Source organism: Malaclemys terrapin, chromosome 8, assembly GCF_027887155.1.
Source record: "Malaclemys terrapin pileata isolate rMalTer1 chromosome 8, rMalTer1.hap1, whole genome shotgun sequence".
Lineage (NCBI taxonomy): Eukaryota > Metazoa > Chordata > Testudines > Emydidae > Malaclemys > Malaclemys terrapin.
Genome location: NC_071512.1, coordinates 37,029,491 through 37,046,334, shown reverse-complemented (window position 1 = coordinate 37,046,334; position 16,844 = coordinate 37,029,491). Strand labels below are relative to the sequence as shown.

The 16,844-nt window shown below is 36.1% G+C and overlaps 1 protein-coding gene across 13 annotated transcripts in view; it reads right to left on the bottom strand.

Moving 5' to 3' along the window:
* The window catches only part of ANKHD1 (ankyrin repeat and KH domain containing 1), a 199,674-nt gene that overhangs the window by 56,240 nt on the left and 126,590 nt on the right, over positions 1-16,844 (bottom strand). For all 13 annotated transcript variants that reach the window (XM_054038708.1, XM_054038713.1, XM_054038711.1 and 10 more), the window contains 4 exons: positions 12,391-12,478; positions 11,385-11,512; positions 11,010-11,153; positions 9,341-9,443 (listed from right to left, as the gene is read on the bottom strand). In XM_054038708.1, the coding sequence (XP_053894683.1) occupies positions 9,341-9,443; positions 11,010-11,153; positions 11,385-11,512; positions 12,391-12,478 (463 nt within the window). The remainder of the gene's footprint in view (positions 1-9,340; positions 9,444-11,009; positions 11,154-11,384; positions 11,513-12,390; positions 12,479-16,844) is intronic.

Sequence of the window (16,844 nt, the reverse complement as noted above, 5' to 3'; positions counted from 1 at the left end):
TAATCTAAAATTCACTTCACACTTTAAGAGACCTAACTGCAAAGTTCTACAAACTGTATCAGTTGAGCACAGCCATAAGTGTTTGCTCCTAACAGCAGAGCCCAAATGGTCAAAGTTATGATGGATTTCATGGTTCCCAGAATGAAGTTCTACAGGAGGCCACATTCAGTTATACTTGTGACAATGCCATTATTTAAGACTCGGATATCAAATGTAACATTAACACTACAGCATCAAATGAAAGAAAAAGAGATGGACTGAGGGAGGAAGTCTTCATTCAAAGAAATCACATTTGAAATAAGCAGATTTTCAGATCTCCTTGGTATATAACTAAACCCATTGCACCTACCCATATAGTAGATGCCTAAAATCAAGGCAATGTTACACACTTTGACTCCTGAAATACAGATTCAACAGGGCTTAAACCTCAAATACCAGGCAATCTAAAATTAAGACAAGCCTTTAAAATTTTCTTTTCCTTTTTAAGATTAATTTTTAACAGACATCAGTGGACATCTGACACCTTGGTACAAAGAGTAATAAAAATTCAATTGGTTAATGTCAATTTATTTGGGAAGCTTTAACGTGCAGATTCGTATGACGGGTTGCTGAACAAGAGTGGTTACAATTTTGAACACACACTATGTATGCTAATTCATGGCTGTAAAAACAAAACCCAAGTAATAATTGTGCAATAGTTTATTCATATCACAAAGAACCACTTAAGTACTCAAAGTGCCTTATTTAAGTTGCATTAATGTGTTGTATTGTTTAATTATTTGAATAAAATCATTAGAATTTTAAAGGTTAGTTAGCACAGTCACTATAATTGGGGTAATTTGTTTGCATGATCCCTTACTTGTAAATTTTATTCCCATATTATAAAAACTTATGTTTATATTGCTATTTTTTTAGTTTTACAATATCAGTCATTGTAAGTTATTTTAAAAATATGCATACTAAGAACAGCTGTAATCTGATAAGTGTCCACACTTGTGCATCTGAGATCTGACTTTATAGTCAGACTATGATGCAATATAGATAGTAACACAAGACTGACTTTAGTACTACCAATATAATTTGTAAAGTCAGCACTGCAACATCTGCTGCAAAGAGAAAGTTGGGAAAATTTTAAAAAATCTCATCTCCCCAGCAACTGTTTTCGGTTGCTCTTTACAAGACTTGTTTAGCATGGAACTAAGGTTCAGGGCCACTGAAATCTCAATTGTTGCTAGACAAAAATGTCAATGACTATTAGGTAATCTCAAGTGACATGGGAGAAAGTTGCTCAGTCTACATGCTCAAATAGTAAGAAAGTGGAAGTAAGAAAAGCAACAGAAGAATAAATATTTAAAAAAAGGATGCCTAACTATTTGCTAGTTTCTTTTTTGCAACTGGTAACATCATTTGCTCTACACTACTTAGACCTTTCCTCACTATGGTTTTCTCCAGGACCCAGTCCTACCCCACATCCCACTCTTGAACCTATTCTTCGAGAATTCAACTTTGATTACCACTTGTATGCAAAGGATACAAAAGTCATTGCTTCAGCCCTTGCCTTAACTTTTACCTGCTTCAAATCCCAGATCTTATGTTATTTCCCCCAAACTCAATATATCCCAAACTGGAATTCAAACTGATAGAGTACTCCTTACCAACTCTTTATTTCCTTTATTTAAATCTTATTTACTCATAAGTAACCTGTTTGGTTTTACCCCCAGATCTCCCAGGTATATAAATCTACCTTACAACTCCAAAGTATTGAACACAATACCTTGACTGTTCTGAAACTCATTTATATCCCTCTCTCCTCTCATTTAGCTTGCAATTCTTTTACAGATTTCCTACAGCTCAACACTCCAAACATAAATTGGTGCAAAACATGGATGCTGTCTTCACAGACTTGATTTCCATCAAGAAATTCAGGACAATCTTCCATCCCTATTGTTTCATACCTGACTAATGGCAAATTCCTGAAATTCTGACTTTTGATCTGTATGCCATTCCCTACATTGAGCCGTGGTCTACACTACAAACTTCACTTTGAGTGACAAAGTTATACCGACCTAACTTCTGTTATAGACAGCACTATGTGGACAGGAGAGCTTCTCTCATTGATATAGCTACTGCCTCTCACGAGGTGGAGTACCTATGCTGTCAGGAGAAGCTCTCCGGTCAACGTAGGTAGCATCTTCAGTAAGCGCTACAGCAGCGTTGTGTGTTGTAAGTGTAGATAAGCCCAGAGAAATCAATTTGTCTCCTTTTACAATGGATGATAGATCTCTCCCCATGCTGCTGTTTCAAAGTCCAAGCTCTAGAACCATCTCCATTTTTTGAGAGAGATTTTTGGAATATTAATGACATCTCTAAGATTTGTATTTTTTGCTTACCTAAATAGCAGCCTAGTGTTTTACAGAAATAGCAGGGACCCTGGTAACATCTGTAAGTTTGAGCACGGTAATATTTACCCCAAAGAAACATCTGACACAGTAAGATTGAAATTTTAGTTGGTCAAAAAAATGCTTTAGAGTGTAATGCTTTACTCTTCACCATTGTGTCACAAACATCTTTGATCCAGATACCCAGTTTAAAAACCACTGCTCTAGAACAAGAATTTTTGCCTTAGTGCTAAAAGGCTGGGTTTCTATTATCTGTCTAACTTTATAAAGATCAGTCATTTTAGAGGGATAGCCTGGGATTGAAGTGTAATTTCTAGCTAATCTGTTCATATTCCAGATCAGCTCTCAACTTGGCAGCCTTGTGCAACATCACTTTGCCCTTAAGCAAGTCAGAAGTTAGAAGACCAACTGCTGAGTTTCAAAAGATTCTGGGATTTTGTTTCCACCCATCCAATTAACAGCAGTTAAAGACAGATTTCCAAAAACTCTAGCTAGTTTTCTACTGACTTACTGAAATCATTGCATAAATCAGAACTCAACCCAGCATGAATGACAAAATACCCTCTAAGAAATATTTCCTCACTGGATCAAATACCTACTGGACAATGTTTGCATTTATACACTGTCAATCCCTGTACCATCTAGATGCTCAATATTAACTAGAACATAATTACAGAAGGATAAAGAGTCAGATTCAGTCCATTTCTCAGCATGACCAGACTTCAGAGGGCATAAAACCATAGTTTATTATTTTAAAAATTTATTTAATGGCTTCTTCACAGAATAGCCTCTGATATCCGTCCTCTGATTTTGCAAGATTTAAAAATCTAGTCTGATTCAAAGTCTCCAAGGTTTAGGGTTGGATTTTCAAATGCACTCAGCACTTGCCGGACTCTGTGCCCATTGACTTCAGTGATAAAACTCTCACTGACTTAAAAGGAAACAGAGGGAGGCCAAAACGGAGCACTTATGAAAATCCCACATAATGCTGAGGTTCAGTTTATTAAGGAACTCAGCTCAAAGTCATGGTGATAATGGAATTGGACCAATTACACTTGTGTCAAAATATACAGTACAGATTACTTAGCTACATGGACACCTTTGGCAAATTTTCAGAAATATAGTGAAGAGAAAAATGGTTAAGAGCCTACACAATTTTTCCACATAGAGCTCCTAACTAATACACTACTCTCACCTATATCCTTGATCCCTTACCACAGAGGGAGACAAAACTGTCAAACATTTTATCCCAGTTAGTTGTGTATTTTGATGGGCTTATCTTTCACTCTTAATTGTTACGCCAGTGAGACCCCCACAGAATGCATACTAGTAATTTACCAATTACACAAATGTAATAGAATTGACTACAGAATTTAAATTACAATGTAGTTTTGCTTATAAATATATAAAAAAACTTGTCAGTCTCCTTCTTCATTTCTTTACTCTGATTATTTTCCTAAATTAATTCTTTTATTTATAAACCTGGAATCTATAAACTATAGGTTCTACTCTGTACATTAGTAACAAGTATGTGTTTACACTTTTGGCAACGAAAGATTAGCTGGACACAAAAAAATAGATATTTTCTTAACTCACTTTTAAAGTGTTAAAGCTGAATAATTCTGATCAACATGTATTTAAAGCCAAATGGAAGGTAATTTAAGGTGGCAGTCATACAATATTTTGCCTACCAAATATATTACTTCTCCGGATGCCTATGTGAACTAAACAGGCTAGACCCCTGCCAACTTGTTTTAATACGTGAGGACTCTGGATCTATGACTAGTATGCACACAGTGGACGGGACAAGGGTGAATATCTAGCTTATATGTGGTTGGTGGGGTCTCAAACAAAAAGGCAATTGAGCTAAGAATAGTGGTATTTCTAGCATCTATGGAGTGCAAATAAAAGTGTAAGTTGTTGCCTCTGTTGGTATTAAGAATTGGGATGAATGATGATGGAATATATGTAAAATGTAAGTTGTCAAAATGGTGGTCTCAACTACACTGGGATTGTGGATGGATTAGATAGATCTCTGTGCAATGTAAAAGAGGAGATACTAGTGTAACTCCACTGCAATAGGAGAATAAATCAGAGGAGATTCTGGCTGGGAAGGCCTGCATACAGGGTTGGATGGTTAGCACAGTATGAGGATAAGAGGCTTATAAAGAACTCTTGATGATTTTACAGTGCGTGGATGTGAAGCTGTCTCCGGGAAAGAAAAGCAGATAGTGGTCAAAGTATAGATATATATGTAGCTTCAGCTCAATTTCTTGACTTTCAAAAAAGTAGTATCTGCTAGTGGCATGTAGCTTCAGGAAGAGAGAATATACATTGCTATAGCTGTTTGTAGCATTCCTCTAATTTAATACAGAAACGTTGGTGGAAGACTACTTGTCTTATACAGCATTCTGCTGTCCCCCTCCTATTCTCACTGATCAAGAGCATATGAGAATCCAGTGAAAGTTGCTAAACCATTTCCCATCTCAAAAAACAATAGGATAGTGATAAAACACTGATAAGTCTGGATATTCTCAGTTTAATATTAATATTGACAAACTTAATTTGTAACTGCAATAATTCCAAACTACATATTTATAAAGTGGAACTTTTACTTAGCAAAAGCCTACATAGTTGCCAATTCAAATTCAAAAATAGAATTTAATTTCAAATTTATTAATAACTTTAAAAAAATGTTTAGTACTAGAGTGAATTGAAATATTTTCATTTTTTTTAAAGCTAAGAAATTTGCTTTTCCAAGAACTACATGTACATATTCTTGGTGTATCGTTTAAAAAAAAATCATAATTTACATTTTTAAATTAAAATTTGAAAATCTATAAAGGGTGACATTCATGGACTATATTCCATGGAAAATTAACTTAGCATATTTTTGTTCTATGAATAATATTTAAAGTACAAAAGAGAATTTAAAGGTCCCTTTCTCAAACATTAGGTTGCATTTATAAATTAACTAACAGACTAATGATCAAATTGACAGCTTTGTATCTTTTTCTAAATTTTGCTAGGATTTTTTTTGAACTATAGCATCCTCTGACAGCTTTTTATAAAGTGGCAATAATTTAACATTAAATTAACTTTTTTGCAAGTGGGAAGAGGAAATTACCTTTGTTTTAAAAAGTGTGCACGTAAAATAACGAAAGGAGGCTTAGGTGCATATATTGTGAGGTTGAAAATTACATCTGCTGGGGATGGACAGCTGGTGCAGACTATACGACAGTACATGTATAATGAGACTAATAGGTTACATTTGCAGGGGAATGAATGGAAAGTTTTCTGGGCTAAAACAGAATATCTAGTAGACTTAATCCTGACACTGTGTCAGGAAAACAGTTGTTTACTAAAAGGTACTAAATAAACTACTGTTAAAGACTATTAAAAGATCCCCCATTAGGTCAGCCTGGCCAAATTTTATCTGCCTCCTTACTGCAGGACAGTATTTTTTGATGAGGGAAGAAACTAGTTATTTTTTCCATCAAAGTCAGAATTAGAGTCAATAGTTTATCAGCCAGATAAACATTCATGACAATTTTGCAAGACTAGTCCAGAGGGCAGCATAGCAAGTTACTACAATTCTGCATCATCACCACATGCATAGCCTGCCATTCATTGTGTAACAGATCCATGACCACCTAGGATTTCACAGTCATCACTGCACCATACACCATGGCCAGTGATGACTTAAGATGATACATGGTTACAGTGTGGGTCCTTCAACTCCAGATGTACAGTCCCCACCACTGTAGCTAAAGGAAAACCTCCTCTGGTTGTGTCAGTATTGCTTATTACCACTATGCAGTTCTCATTCCATACGGTTGAGGACAGTGGCAGACATCAACCAATGTACTACAGCTCACAGAAACTCTTGTACTTCAACATTTGAAATGGCTCCTTTGCACCAGGAATTAAAAATTGCAGTTCAAGTTTTATGTGGGTAAATTAGATGAGTAATAGACACCCAAAGAGACTAAAAGTAGTAATATGTAATTTTTCCCAAATTCTTTGATTTCTAATGCTTTCTTCAAACTAAGTAAAAATGATTGTCTTTCAGCCCAATACCACCTATAAAAATTCAGTCCCAAATATTTCCTCTTCAAAACTTAAAAGGGATGAAAATAGGGCTTATAACTAATTTTTGACCGTAACCTTAATTAGTTCTCAAAAAATTGATCTAAATATTTCTAATGCACCTATCACCATATCTATTTAAAGCTATAGCAGGTACTCCTCTGAAGATTGTGGACCCTTCCTTTTCACTCCACTAGATTATTCTTTACATTCTTGCTCATCAAGTTTCTACCCTGACATGGAAAATGTTCAGATAAGTATGCTATTTCCTTTTTGCCAGTTCTCACTTTTTTTCACCTGTGTTAATTTTCTCCTAATTATTGCTGTTACAATTTGATATTTGTCAAAATAATTTAATTATACAATGGTTACTACATGCTAAACCTTACTCTTCTCCTACATCTCTAACCTGGTAATCTGCCATTGAGACCTAAATCAAACTGCTTTTTAACTCTTACTCCTAGTAAGAGTCCACTTCAAGCCTAAAAGACAGTGAATAATTTGATTTCACTAGTTCAATATTTAATTTACTAACTCCTCATTATGAAAAGTGTTGCTATTATATTTGCTGCAAAAGTTTAATACATTGATTCTAAAAAATGCGTAGACCTGGAGTTAGTAGATATACAAATGAGAAAAACCACACCCCTCTCATTTTGAAGTAGCTGGTTTAGAGTTTGTGTAAACCTTGTTAGAGACCTAGTCAAAGCTTTTTGGATAAAAATGTATTTTCCTATTGCGAGTGAATGTTGTGACCTAAAAGCTTGACTTGATTTTTCTTCACAGGAATAATGAGTATGCCTCTGATTGTACCCTTTACTACAAATGCACTGCCTGCCCCCCAGCAAAAGAATCCACACACACAAAAAATGTAAATGTAACATTAACGTTACATATCTGTCAAAAGTTAGGAAGTTAAATGTTATAGATTAATACACAACTCTTACTCTACCCTGCTATACAAGAGCTAAATACTGTATATATGCAGGATAGCCTATTTATATGACCACATACCACTTAACACAAAATATTTTTTTCTACAACCTTAAATACACCTAAGAGGTTACACATGCTATGTTCATTTTAAAGTATATTTTCTCCTCAAAGATATTATGTACTTTAGTTTAATCAGAACCTATGAAGTATTTCTCTAAAAATTGCAGGTTTTCTTTTAGGGACCAATACACTTCTGAACAGCAATCCCAGCAACATGCTGCTGCTGCTCAGAGAAATACTTGAGATGCATTGACAATATGCTTCTCCTCCCCCGCCTCCCACCATGTTTTGTATGAGCATAACTAATTTTTATTTTCTCATGTGATCTATACTCAAATTGCATCCAAATTTCGTTTATAAAGGTTGTGCAGAGAAGTGAAGCCTATATAGTACTGCTCTGAATCAGTATATTATCAATGTATTTAATTTCTCAGATAATTAAAATGAAACCAAACTCTCCATCAGATGCAAAAATGTGTTTCCATATGCCAGTTAAGAGGATTGGTGATGTTTTTAGAGAAATATTTATCACTGAAGTACCACTGATCATTAATACTTAATTTAGCTGTAAATTTATCTATGCCAGTATATACTTATAGACTCAGACATCGTAAATAGTAAGGATAATGCCTCCTAGCTATTATACTGTGCTTTTCATCATCAGATCTTAAAGTGCTTTACAAAGGAGGTCCCTATTTTACAGATGGTGAAACTGAGTCACAGAGAGGGGACATGACTTGCCCAAAGTCACCCAACATGCCAGTGGCAAAGCTGGGAAGAAAACCCAGGTCTCCTGAAGCCCAGTCTGGTCTCAATCCACTAGGCCAGATCTGCTATACATATGTCTAAAGTAGTAGGAAAAAAACACTATGATAAGTTGTATTTGAGAAATAATGTTATATAAAGATAATCAATACATATCACATTTGCACAGAATGGAGAATTAGGGTGGCATATTCAATCTTAGTTTTTACATTTTTATTCTAGTCAAGTTTCATGTGTTGTATCTGTCATTGGGGTACTGAGCTCCTTCTTACACTCAAAAATTAAACAAGACTAATGCCTAGTCAATATGATTCCCATCTACTGCAACTTTAGCATTCCTATTTTGATATTTTAAAATCCTTTCCCAAACTCCCCCTACCTCCCCAAAAAAATAACTCTAGAGCTATTAGGCCTGAAGAACCTCCATCTGGAGCTCTCCACAAGAGATGCTTTTCTCTCACTGAACTAGCTTAACAGAAACAAAGATCTCAATGCAGAATCCATTTCCAAAAGGATGACCCATGAAATTTGCCATTTAGCTATTGAAAATACCATTTTCTTGGTGAAAATGAGTTTAGAGTTGCTTATGATGAAAACCCTGACATAACCGTAACTTAAACTGGGCATTATCAGGAATCTCCTACAAGTAGCTTTGCAGTTAATTGTTTTGGCAATACATAACTCATGTCACTAGTTTAAACAGAAAATGGGCTGATGCAATGAGTATATGGAGAAGAATTACAACTAATTTAGAATGATCAGTGTACAGTAGTCTTTGTTAAGTCGCACCCACACTAATAAACTGTTCAAATGGAAATTCAATAATTGATCATTTTCTTCAAGTAATTTTTTCAATAAGCGTGATCAGTAACCAATGTTAATGTTCTATACTACACAATGAAATAATAAATATGAATTACACATTACAGAGAACGTTATGCTCCCGGTAGAACTACACCTGTATTACAAGTGTTTAAGGATTGATGAAGTGAGGACTGACCTATACATTAGTTTTAGAAGTACTATAATAAAGCTTCCCTCAATCCTGCAAGATGCTAAAACAAGATACTTTCAAGTGGCCACATACTGACCTTTCTGTACTCCCAAGAGTGGAGGAGAATTCTCTTGAGGAGCTCTATCAGGTTCCTGGGGAGGTACAACCATGGCAAGTGCATGCATTGGTACACGTGGAACCTAAAAAATCAACTCAGAAAGAACTTGTCTCAGTTTTAGTTTTCAATGGATAAGAGTTTCATAAATTAATCCAGAAGCACATCTGTTTGCACCACATTCCCTTCCACTCAGCCTCTAACTGTGCACTGCATGTTATCCCTTAACATACCAACTTCCAAAAGTAACGTTTCATCTTTAATATACTAACTGCAAAGTTACCATACTCTTTCCCCTCTTCTACCTCCAAAGTGGTTAAGTAACTGCATTTACTTGTTCTTGTCCTATCCAATATTTCATACCCAGAAAGATGGGAAATAAACTGCCTCATGAGTTGGGGAGTCCCAAGGATTTTGAGAAGTATAAAGGCCCCAGTAGCCCCAAAAAAGGTTAGGAAATTAGGCACACAGATAGCTTGTATCCAGTACAAGCCCACAGATCAGAATTTCATTAGTTACCTCCTTTTCAAATCATATGCAGGAAAGGGGGCATGTGAAAAACAGTAAGGAACTGATGCATCCGAAGAAGTGAGGTTTTTACTCACGAAAGCTTATGCCCAAATAAATCTGTTAGTCTTTAAGGTGCCACCAGACTCCTTGTTGTTTTAGTAAGGAACTGCTACACAATATTTCCAATTGGAGTTGTAATTCTTCACTTGTTGGTCCAAAGTAGTACTTTACTGGCCTATTAGATCCTGCCAAACACTGTTGGGAATTTTTTTTTTTTAAATAGAAGCTATCAAATTTTATAAAGTGACCACCTCCACTTAATATGAGAGTCATTACTGAGGGCAGACATTGCTCAGTGAAACTTCATCATACAGTGTACTTGTATATGTAGTAACCAGTGCAGTCACAGCACTTGGGTGGCTTTCTTCAAATAAAAACTCTTGCCTTTTAAACTACTTCATGTTAGCTTGCCAGTTTTTGGAAGTACTGAGAACACAGTATTAGCCTAGACATTATATATGCAGTTTTTTAAACTCTGAATATAACTACATTTTATCTGCATCTTTTATTTTCCTAACTGTATTCTATCAACTAATTCTTGGTTCTCTTTGTAGACTGGGGTTTTCCAAAGATTCTTAGGGAGTTTGGTGGCCAACTCCCACTGAAAATCTAGTTCCCTTGGGCCACTTTGAAAATCCCAGGTACATGAAATAAGCTGCCTTTCACTTCACACAAGATACCAATACTTAAGGAAAACAAGCATCAGTGTTTCCAGTGTATTATCACGTGGCTTTAGGAGTGCTGAGGCAAGAGGGTAAAGGCTGAGTAACTTCAATCAAGTGCAACAGTTGCTTAGAAATGCTGTATCTGGACTGGCTTATTAGGGAACAGAAATTATTAAAAGTAAGATGGACAATATACATGTGTATTTTTCAGGAACTCCTAGGTAAACAAAGCTTCATTCGTGCCCCCCTTCGATAAGCGTTTCTAAATATGTAACGTAGAAAAATCAATGTCACTGATCTTTATTTTACTTCAACTAAACTTTGTTTGCATTTATTAAATGTTAAAAGAAAAAATTACTAGAAAGTTTTATTTTCTGTTGTGGAAATGTATGTTTAATTATACTTTTATATCTTACCTGAGACTGATCCTGAGAAGGTGGTGTGAGCTGAGACATGTCTGCAGTAGGAACTGAGAGAACATTGTTTGGGTAATCCAGTAAGTAAGAAACAACATTTGTATGTCCACCCTTGGCAGCTTCAATGAGCATCGTTGAGCCATCCTGGGGTGAGAGTTTGGAGACAGAAAATGCAACAGTAAGGGGAGTTCTTTTAGCCTCTGTGATATATAAAAAAGAAGAGATTTTTTCTGTGAAATTAAGTTTAAAATTGTCCAGCCTTGCCTTTTAATCAAAGTCAACTCTGCAGTATTTTAGTTTCAAGTAATGTATAAGGATAAGCAATTATGAGAGGTGAGTATATTAGAATCACAATGAGTAATTTAAATTGAATACCTTAAGTCGATGAGTAGGGTCTGCACCATGAGCCAGGAGGAGCTCAACAACCGCAAGGTGGCCCCCCGCACATGCCAATGACACCACTGTGTGGTCATTATTAGCAGTAGCCCTATTAACATTGGCACCTATGAAGAAAACAGCTTATGCAGAATTAGCAGGAATTTCTTCATGTTTAAATTCTAAACAACAAACCTGGTGTATTTTCTGACTTTGAGTGTGTATCTATTATAGAATTTCAGATCTAGGATGCAAGTTAATTACAATAAAAAAATTAGAACGAGGATAACATAATGGCAAAGACATTTCAGAAGTAAAAATAGGATAATTTCTTAGATAAACTGAGTTTGCATCTAGATTCCTAATCCTTTCATAAAAAGATGTACAGTCATACTGCAGTGCAAGTAAGCTAGCGTGACCAGATGTCCTGATTTTATAGGGACAGTCCCAATATTTGGGGCTCTCTTTTATATAGGCTCCTATTACCCCTCACCCACTGTCCCGATTTTTCACATTTGCTGTCTGGTCACCCTAAAGTGAGCAAAGGGAGGATATTCACACACTTCTAACAGTTATTTTAAGATTTATTTTTATATTCCAAGGAAGAATCACAATCCTTTCATAGTAAGGGGCTATTTATTTATTTTTTAAACCAGGAGTACTCCCGGGCAAGAGTTGACTGCAAAACATTTTTAGAATAAAATGCTAGAAATACTATCTAACCATGTACTGACTGACATTTTTGCCTTACTAATCTGCACAATTTGGTGGAAAGTATTTTCGATGAAGTATTTCTGTACTCAAAAGTGAGCAATCACCTGTATAATGTGCGTTAACTGAAATTAAAATCATCTCGCCACAAATGAGCACTTACCACATAACCCGTAAACCTAATACATGACATAAGGAAAATTTCTATTCTAGTAGGAATTAAAGCCATAACACAAAAATTTAATAGAACTGTTAAGTGACATTTCAGACACTGAAGTTGGTACTAATATTTTACCTTTGCTAATAAGAAACTGTACAGTGCATAAATGACCAGCTCTTGCAGCCTTCATTAGCGGTGTCCTTCCACCTTCAGATTCATGCTCCTGTTATAAAAAAGTGCATTAAAAAAATGTTATAAATATTGGCAAAACATATCAACCAAGAGTCTTAGTGGCTGAAATTTTCAGCTTAGGGATTTAGACTGCTCTATTAATTTTAATGAATATTCGGTATAAATCCCCACCAGTGTATTTTCAGCTAATTTTTCGAAAAGGTCCCAATGAATCTACTTGGTTAGTGAATTACATTGGAAAAGGTCACTAAGACCACATCACCACCCTCACAATTTCATAGATTTCAATGGAAAGTTTCCTGACTTCTAGCTTCGTTCAGTTTCATTACCTCCAAACAAATCATTTGCATCAAATTTTCTCCAATACACTCTGTTCAAAAAGCTGCCATTTCTCAGCAAAAGAACATTGAGAACACAATCATATGGTGATACAAGAATGGAGAAATCTGTTAGCTAAGCCACCATATGGAGAATAGCCAACATCTGAATCTTCTGAATTGTAATATGTTGAAATTGGATTCTTACCACCCACAAATCAGACAAAAATCAATTATATGCAACAAAAATGGCATCAAATAGCCTTATGAGCCATAATGAGAGGGTAACTGGTCTCTGAAAAGAAGAATTAGAGAACATGGAGTTGCAAAGACGACAGAGGAACAATCTGAAGGTCAATGGTGAGACATTCTCTTCAGAGCCATCAGACACTGTCTCCGAAAACTGAAGTTTAACATGAGCAGACCAAGTTAAAGCATGAGTGATATGAAAGATTTTGGAAAAGACACTGTAGATACTCAGAAAACTGACAAGAGAAGTGAATGTGGAAGTTAGTAATCAACCCTTTCTACCCTTGAGATAATACAAGCCAGTGGGAAAAGAACCAGCCAGTTACACAGGAATGACTGACACCACAAAGAGTGCTATCAAGTGAAGGGGACCCATCCCACACCGCAAGGGGATTAAGTGTCCTGTCCATGAGTGTGTGTACATGTGCCCTTCAAAATAAAACTCAGTAATGTGTTAGGAATTTTATTTAAATAGATTATAGGGAAATAATCTCTAATTCACTGTTTAACTTCATTATTCTCTGAATATCTGATAGCGGAGATGATTAAAAACAGAAGTACCTCCCCTTTCTTGTTCTATTTACTGAGATTGAGAAGGCTTAATGCTGAATTTATGACAGTTGAATCCAACCCCGCCTATTTCCTTCAATTGACCGAAAATCCTGTACATCCCCATTGCTAGGTTGCAGGTGTCTAGTGAAAGTTAACCATTTGGTTATGCTTTTGAGAAGGGGAATCTTTAGTGATGGCAAATCCAAACCTGTTGAGAAGTTTAGTGGTCCAAATCAGTCAAGTGCTATTATGAAGAGTCTAAAAAACTGAGCTTGTCTCCTCTCACCACTTGAAAAAGGGCAGAAGCAGTCTGGCACAGATTTTTCTTATGAGACAATAGTTTTATTGTACATTGCTTTAAGATGCGTTTGTTCTCTGTGTGCTGCGTCTTGATCCTCTAATTTATTTTGCATGACACTATTGCTACATACATATAATCCATGTGCAATACTATACAGCAAGAGAGGAAGCCGTAGAGATTTGATTCTAAAGTCAGAAAACACCTGAACTCCCTCCGACTACCAGAGTCAATTTATAAACAGATTTACTCAGTCCTTTATTATTTAGACAGAGACACTGAGTTCCACGGAGTTTATTGTGGAAGGCTCTTTTCTATGAGACCTTAACACACAAAGTAATGCATGCTCTGCATGCATATGCAAGGACCAATAGTATATTCTTTAAGATTTGGGGTTTGCCCTGGTGCTTTGGCCTCAATTTTTCCCTCCTCCAACTGTTATGCAATTAGCAGCTGCCCCTCCATTCCACATGCAGAACTCATTTGATTTGTACTGTGTGAAGATATTTTAAAAAACACTTTGGGATGCTGAAGATATTTTAAAAAGCACTTTGGGATGCAATGCACTATTTATTAAAATACACAAAACTTCAATATATGAGCAGAAACCGTGTTGTCCAAACTCAATTCCTGACGCAAGGTTTCAAAATCCCCATACTATGAAAATCAAAGAACTCAGAAATAAATAAGTTGGAGTTGGAAAATTCCAGTTAACCCAAGACAGTGCAAGTTTGCGTCCTGTAGTATATTCAAGTGTCTTGTTTCGTTTAAGATGGTTAGCAACAGACGATTGGTACTTTGCTTGGGAGTCTAAGAGATCTCACTGCTGGGGAAACTTCTTGATGTCCATGCTAAGTTGTCCTTTACTTAAATTTCATGCAATTATTCTATATGTACTGGTTTGATTAATCCCCACTTCCTCAAGCAATCAAATCCTGATCCTCCTTAGTGTTTACAAACTTCAAATACTTGCAGCACCAAACACACACACACCTTCCATCTGGCCAAACTACTCATTTTATCTATTGTATTTCTTCAGTAGTCACTCCTTACTCATTTCGGTTGCTCTTCCCATTTAACTCCACTTTGACAACATCTTTTCTATCAGAAAACCCAACACTGCATGCACCATTTTATTTTTTAACTTAATTTAATGCAGTTATAAGATGCCAGCCATCAGTAGAAACGTCAGCCCTCTATTTAGCCATAGCAAAGGTATAGCAGCAGCAGAAGCATTGCCCACATAGTCCCCAATATATGGGTCAAGCCAGAACAGAGAATGGTCACCTCCAGGGGAGAGAAGGCAGTCTACATTCTATGCCCATTCAGTCCCTAGTCTTCCCTCTGAGACTGCCAAATGTGTGTCTGATTGCTGTGGTTTGTGATAGACACCCATCCAGAAATGGAAGAGCTCTGTGTAGCTCAAAAGTTTGTCTCTCACTAACAGAAGTTGGTCCAATAAAAGATATTACCTCATGCACCATGATTCACTAATATCCTGGCACCAACACGGCTACAACGCTGCATTCTATTTGGAGTAATAGACATGGGCTATCAGGGAGCTTACATAATCTATAACAGTTTCAATAACAATAGCCTGTTTATTTTGATACAAGGCTTTAAATATTGAAGCCCTTAACTACCTAAAGAATGAATCCTAACTTCAAAGGGAGGTGAATTTGAGTAGGTTACAAATACCTATCAGATAGCAGCTCCAATATGTAATTACTCCCCCTGGACAAATCCATACTTTGGTGAGTAAAGAGAAAGAGGGATGCAATCATAAGTGTCTTATTGGAATCTTAAGCAACATACAATGGAGTAAAACAAATGGGTAAAATCAAAAAAATATCCTACTGGAAAAGCAAAACGGGTATTTTTTTTAAATGAGAAAAGTAATAAGAATTCAAACAGAACAAAATAGAGTGACAAGATACAGAGCATGATGAGGCTAGGGTTCTCACATGTGCTAGAAATAACTGACCTACATTAGTTTTATCCCACAAAACTAGCTCAAAGGATGTAAAAAAGCCCTCAGGAAATTGATTACAGCACAAAGCATTTAAAATAGCATTTCCATCTTGATGTGTCCCAGTGATGAATACAAGACAAAGTAATGCCAAAGATGACACTCCTTAAGAGAATCTTCTCAGAAAGGTGTTGCAGAATTGCCAATGCAGCATCTAGACAGTGGGCCAAACCTTAAAAGGCAGCGCACATTGATGCTTGATAAATCTGCAGTGAGACTCCTGTAGCTGGATTTACAGATTTCAAACTGCAACACTGGCTTTCATTACCAATGTCTATTAACACAACAGGCTTTAACATGGCCAGACAAAAATAAAGAGAAATTATGAGTTATTTTTCTGTAGATTCTCAACCTACTTTTGTCAAGAGAAGTTATACAACTGAATTAGTCAGAAAATCCATCTTATATAATTCATTTTAATATTAATGGAGCAAGGAGCCATGGGGATAGAAATGACTGTAGATGAAAATATTAACCCAAGACAGAAGCCAGATAGAATCTCTGGAAGGAATTTTGGGTGCACATTCAAAAATCACCTCATTTCTTTATAATCTGTCGTAGAAAGGATCAGTAATGAGCAGCTGAAACACATAGCTTCTACAAGTAAAGCTACTGCCACAGACAGTCTCTGAAAAATGCAAGGTCCTAAGAAACAATTTAGAACAGGGCAGGAATGTGTTTTTTTTTTTTTAAATCAGCCCATTGCTCCACTATGGGCTGGGACGTGAAGTATTATCAAACCATTTTACTGGTGACTGAGCTGTCATTTTGTACTTTATAAAAGCCAACATAGCATTTTATGTGAACTCTATAGGAAGTGATCTACTGACCAATAAAACCTTGTCTACACCAGATACTACTTAGAGTTATCTAGACATAGGTTGAGAAACTGTGGTGTATTATCAGTAAACTCCAAGGACTTGGCAACAATAGGCCAAATATTTATTATTGT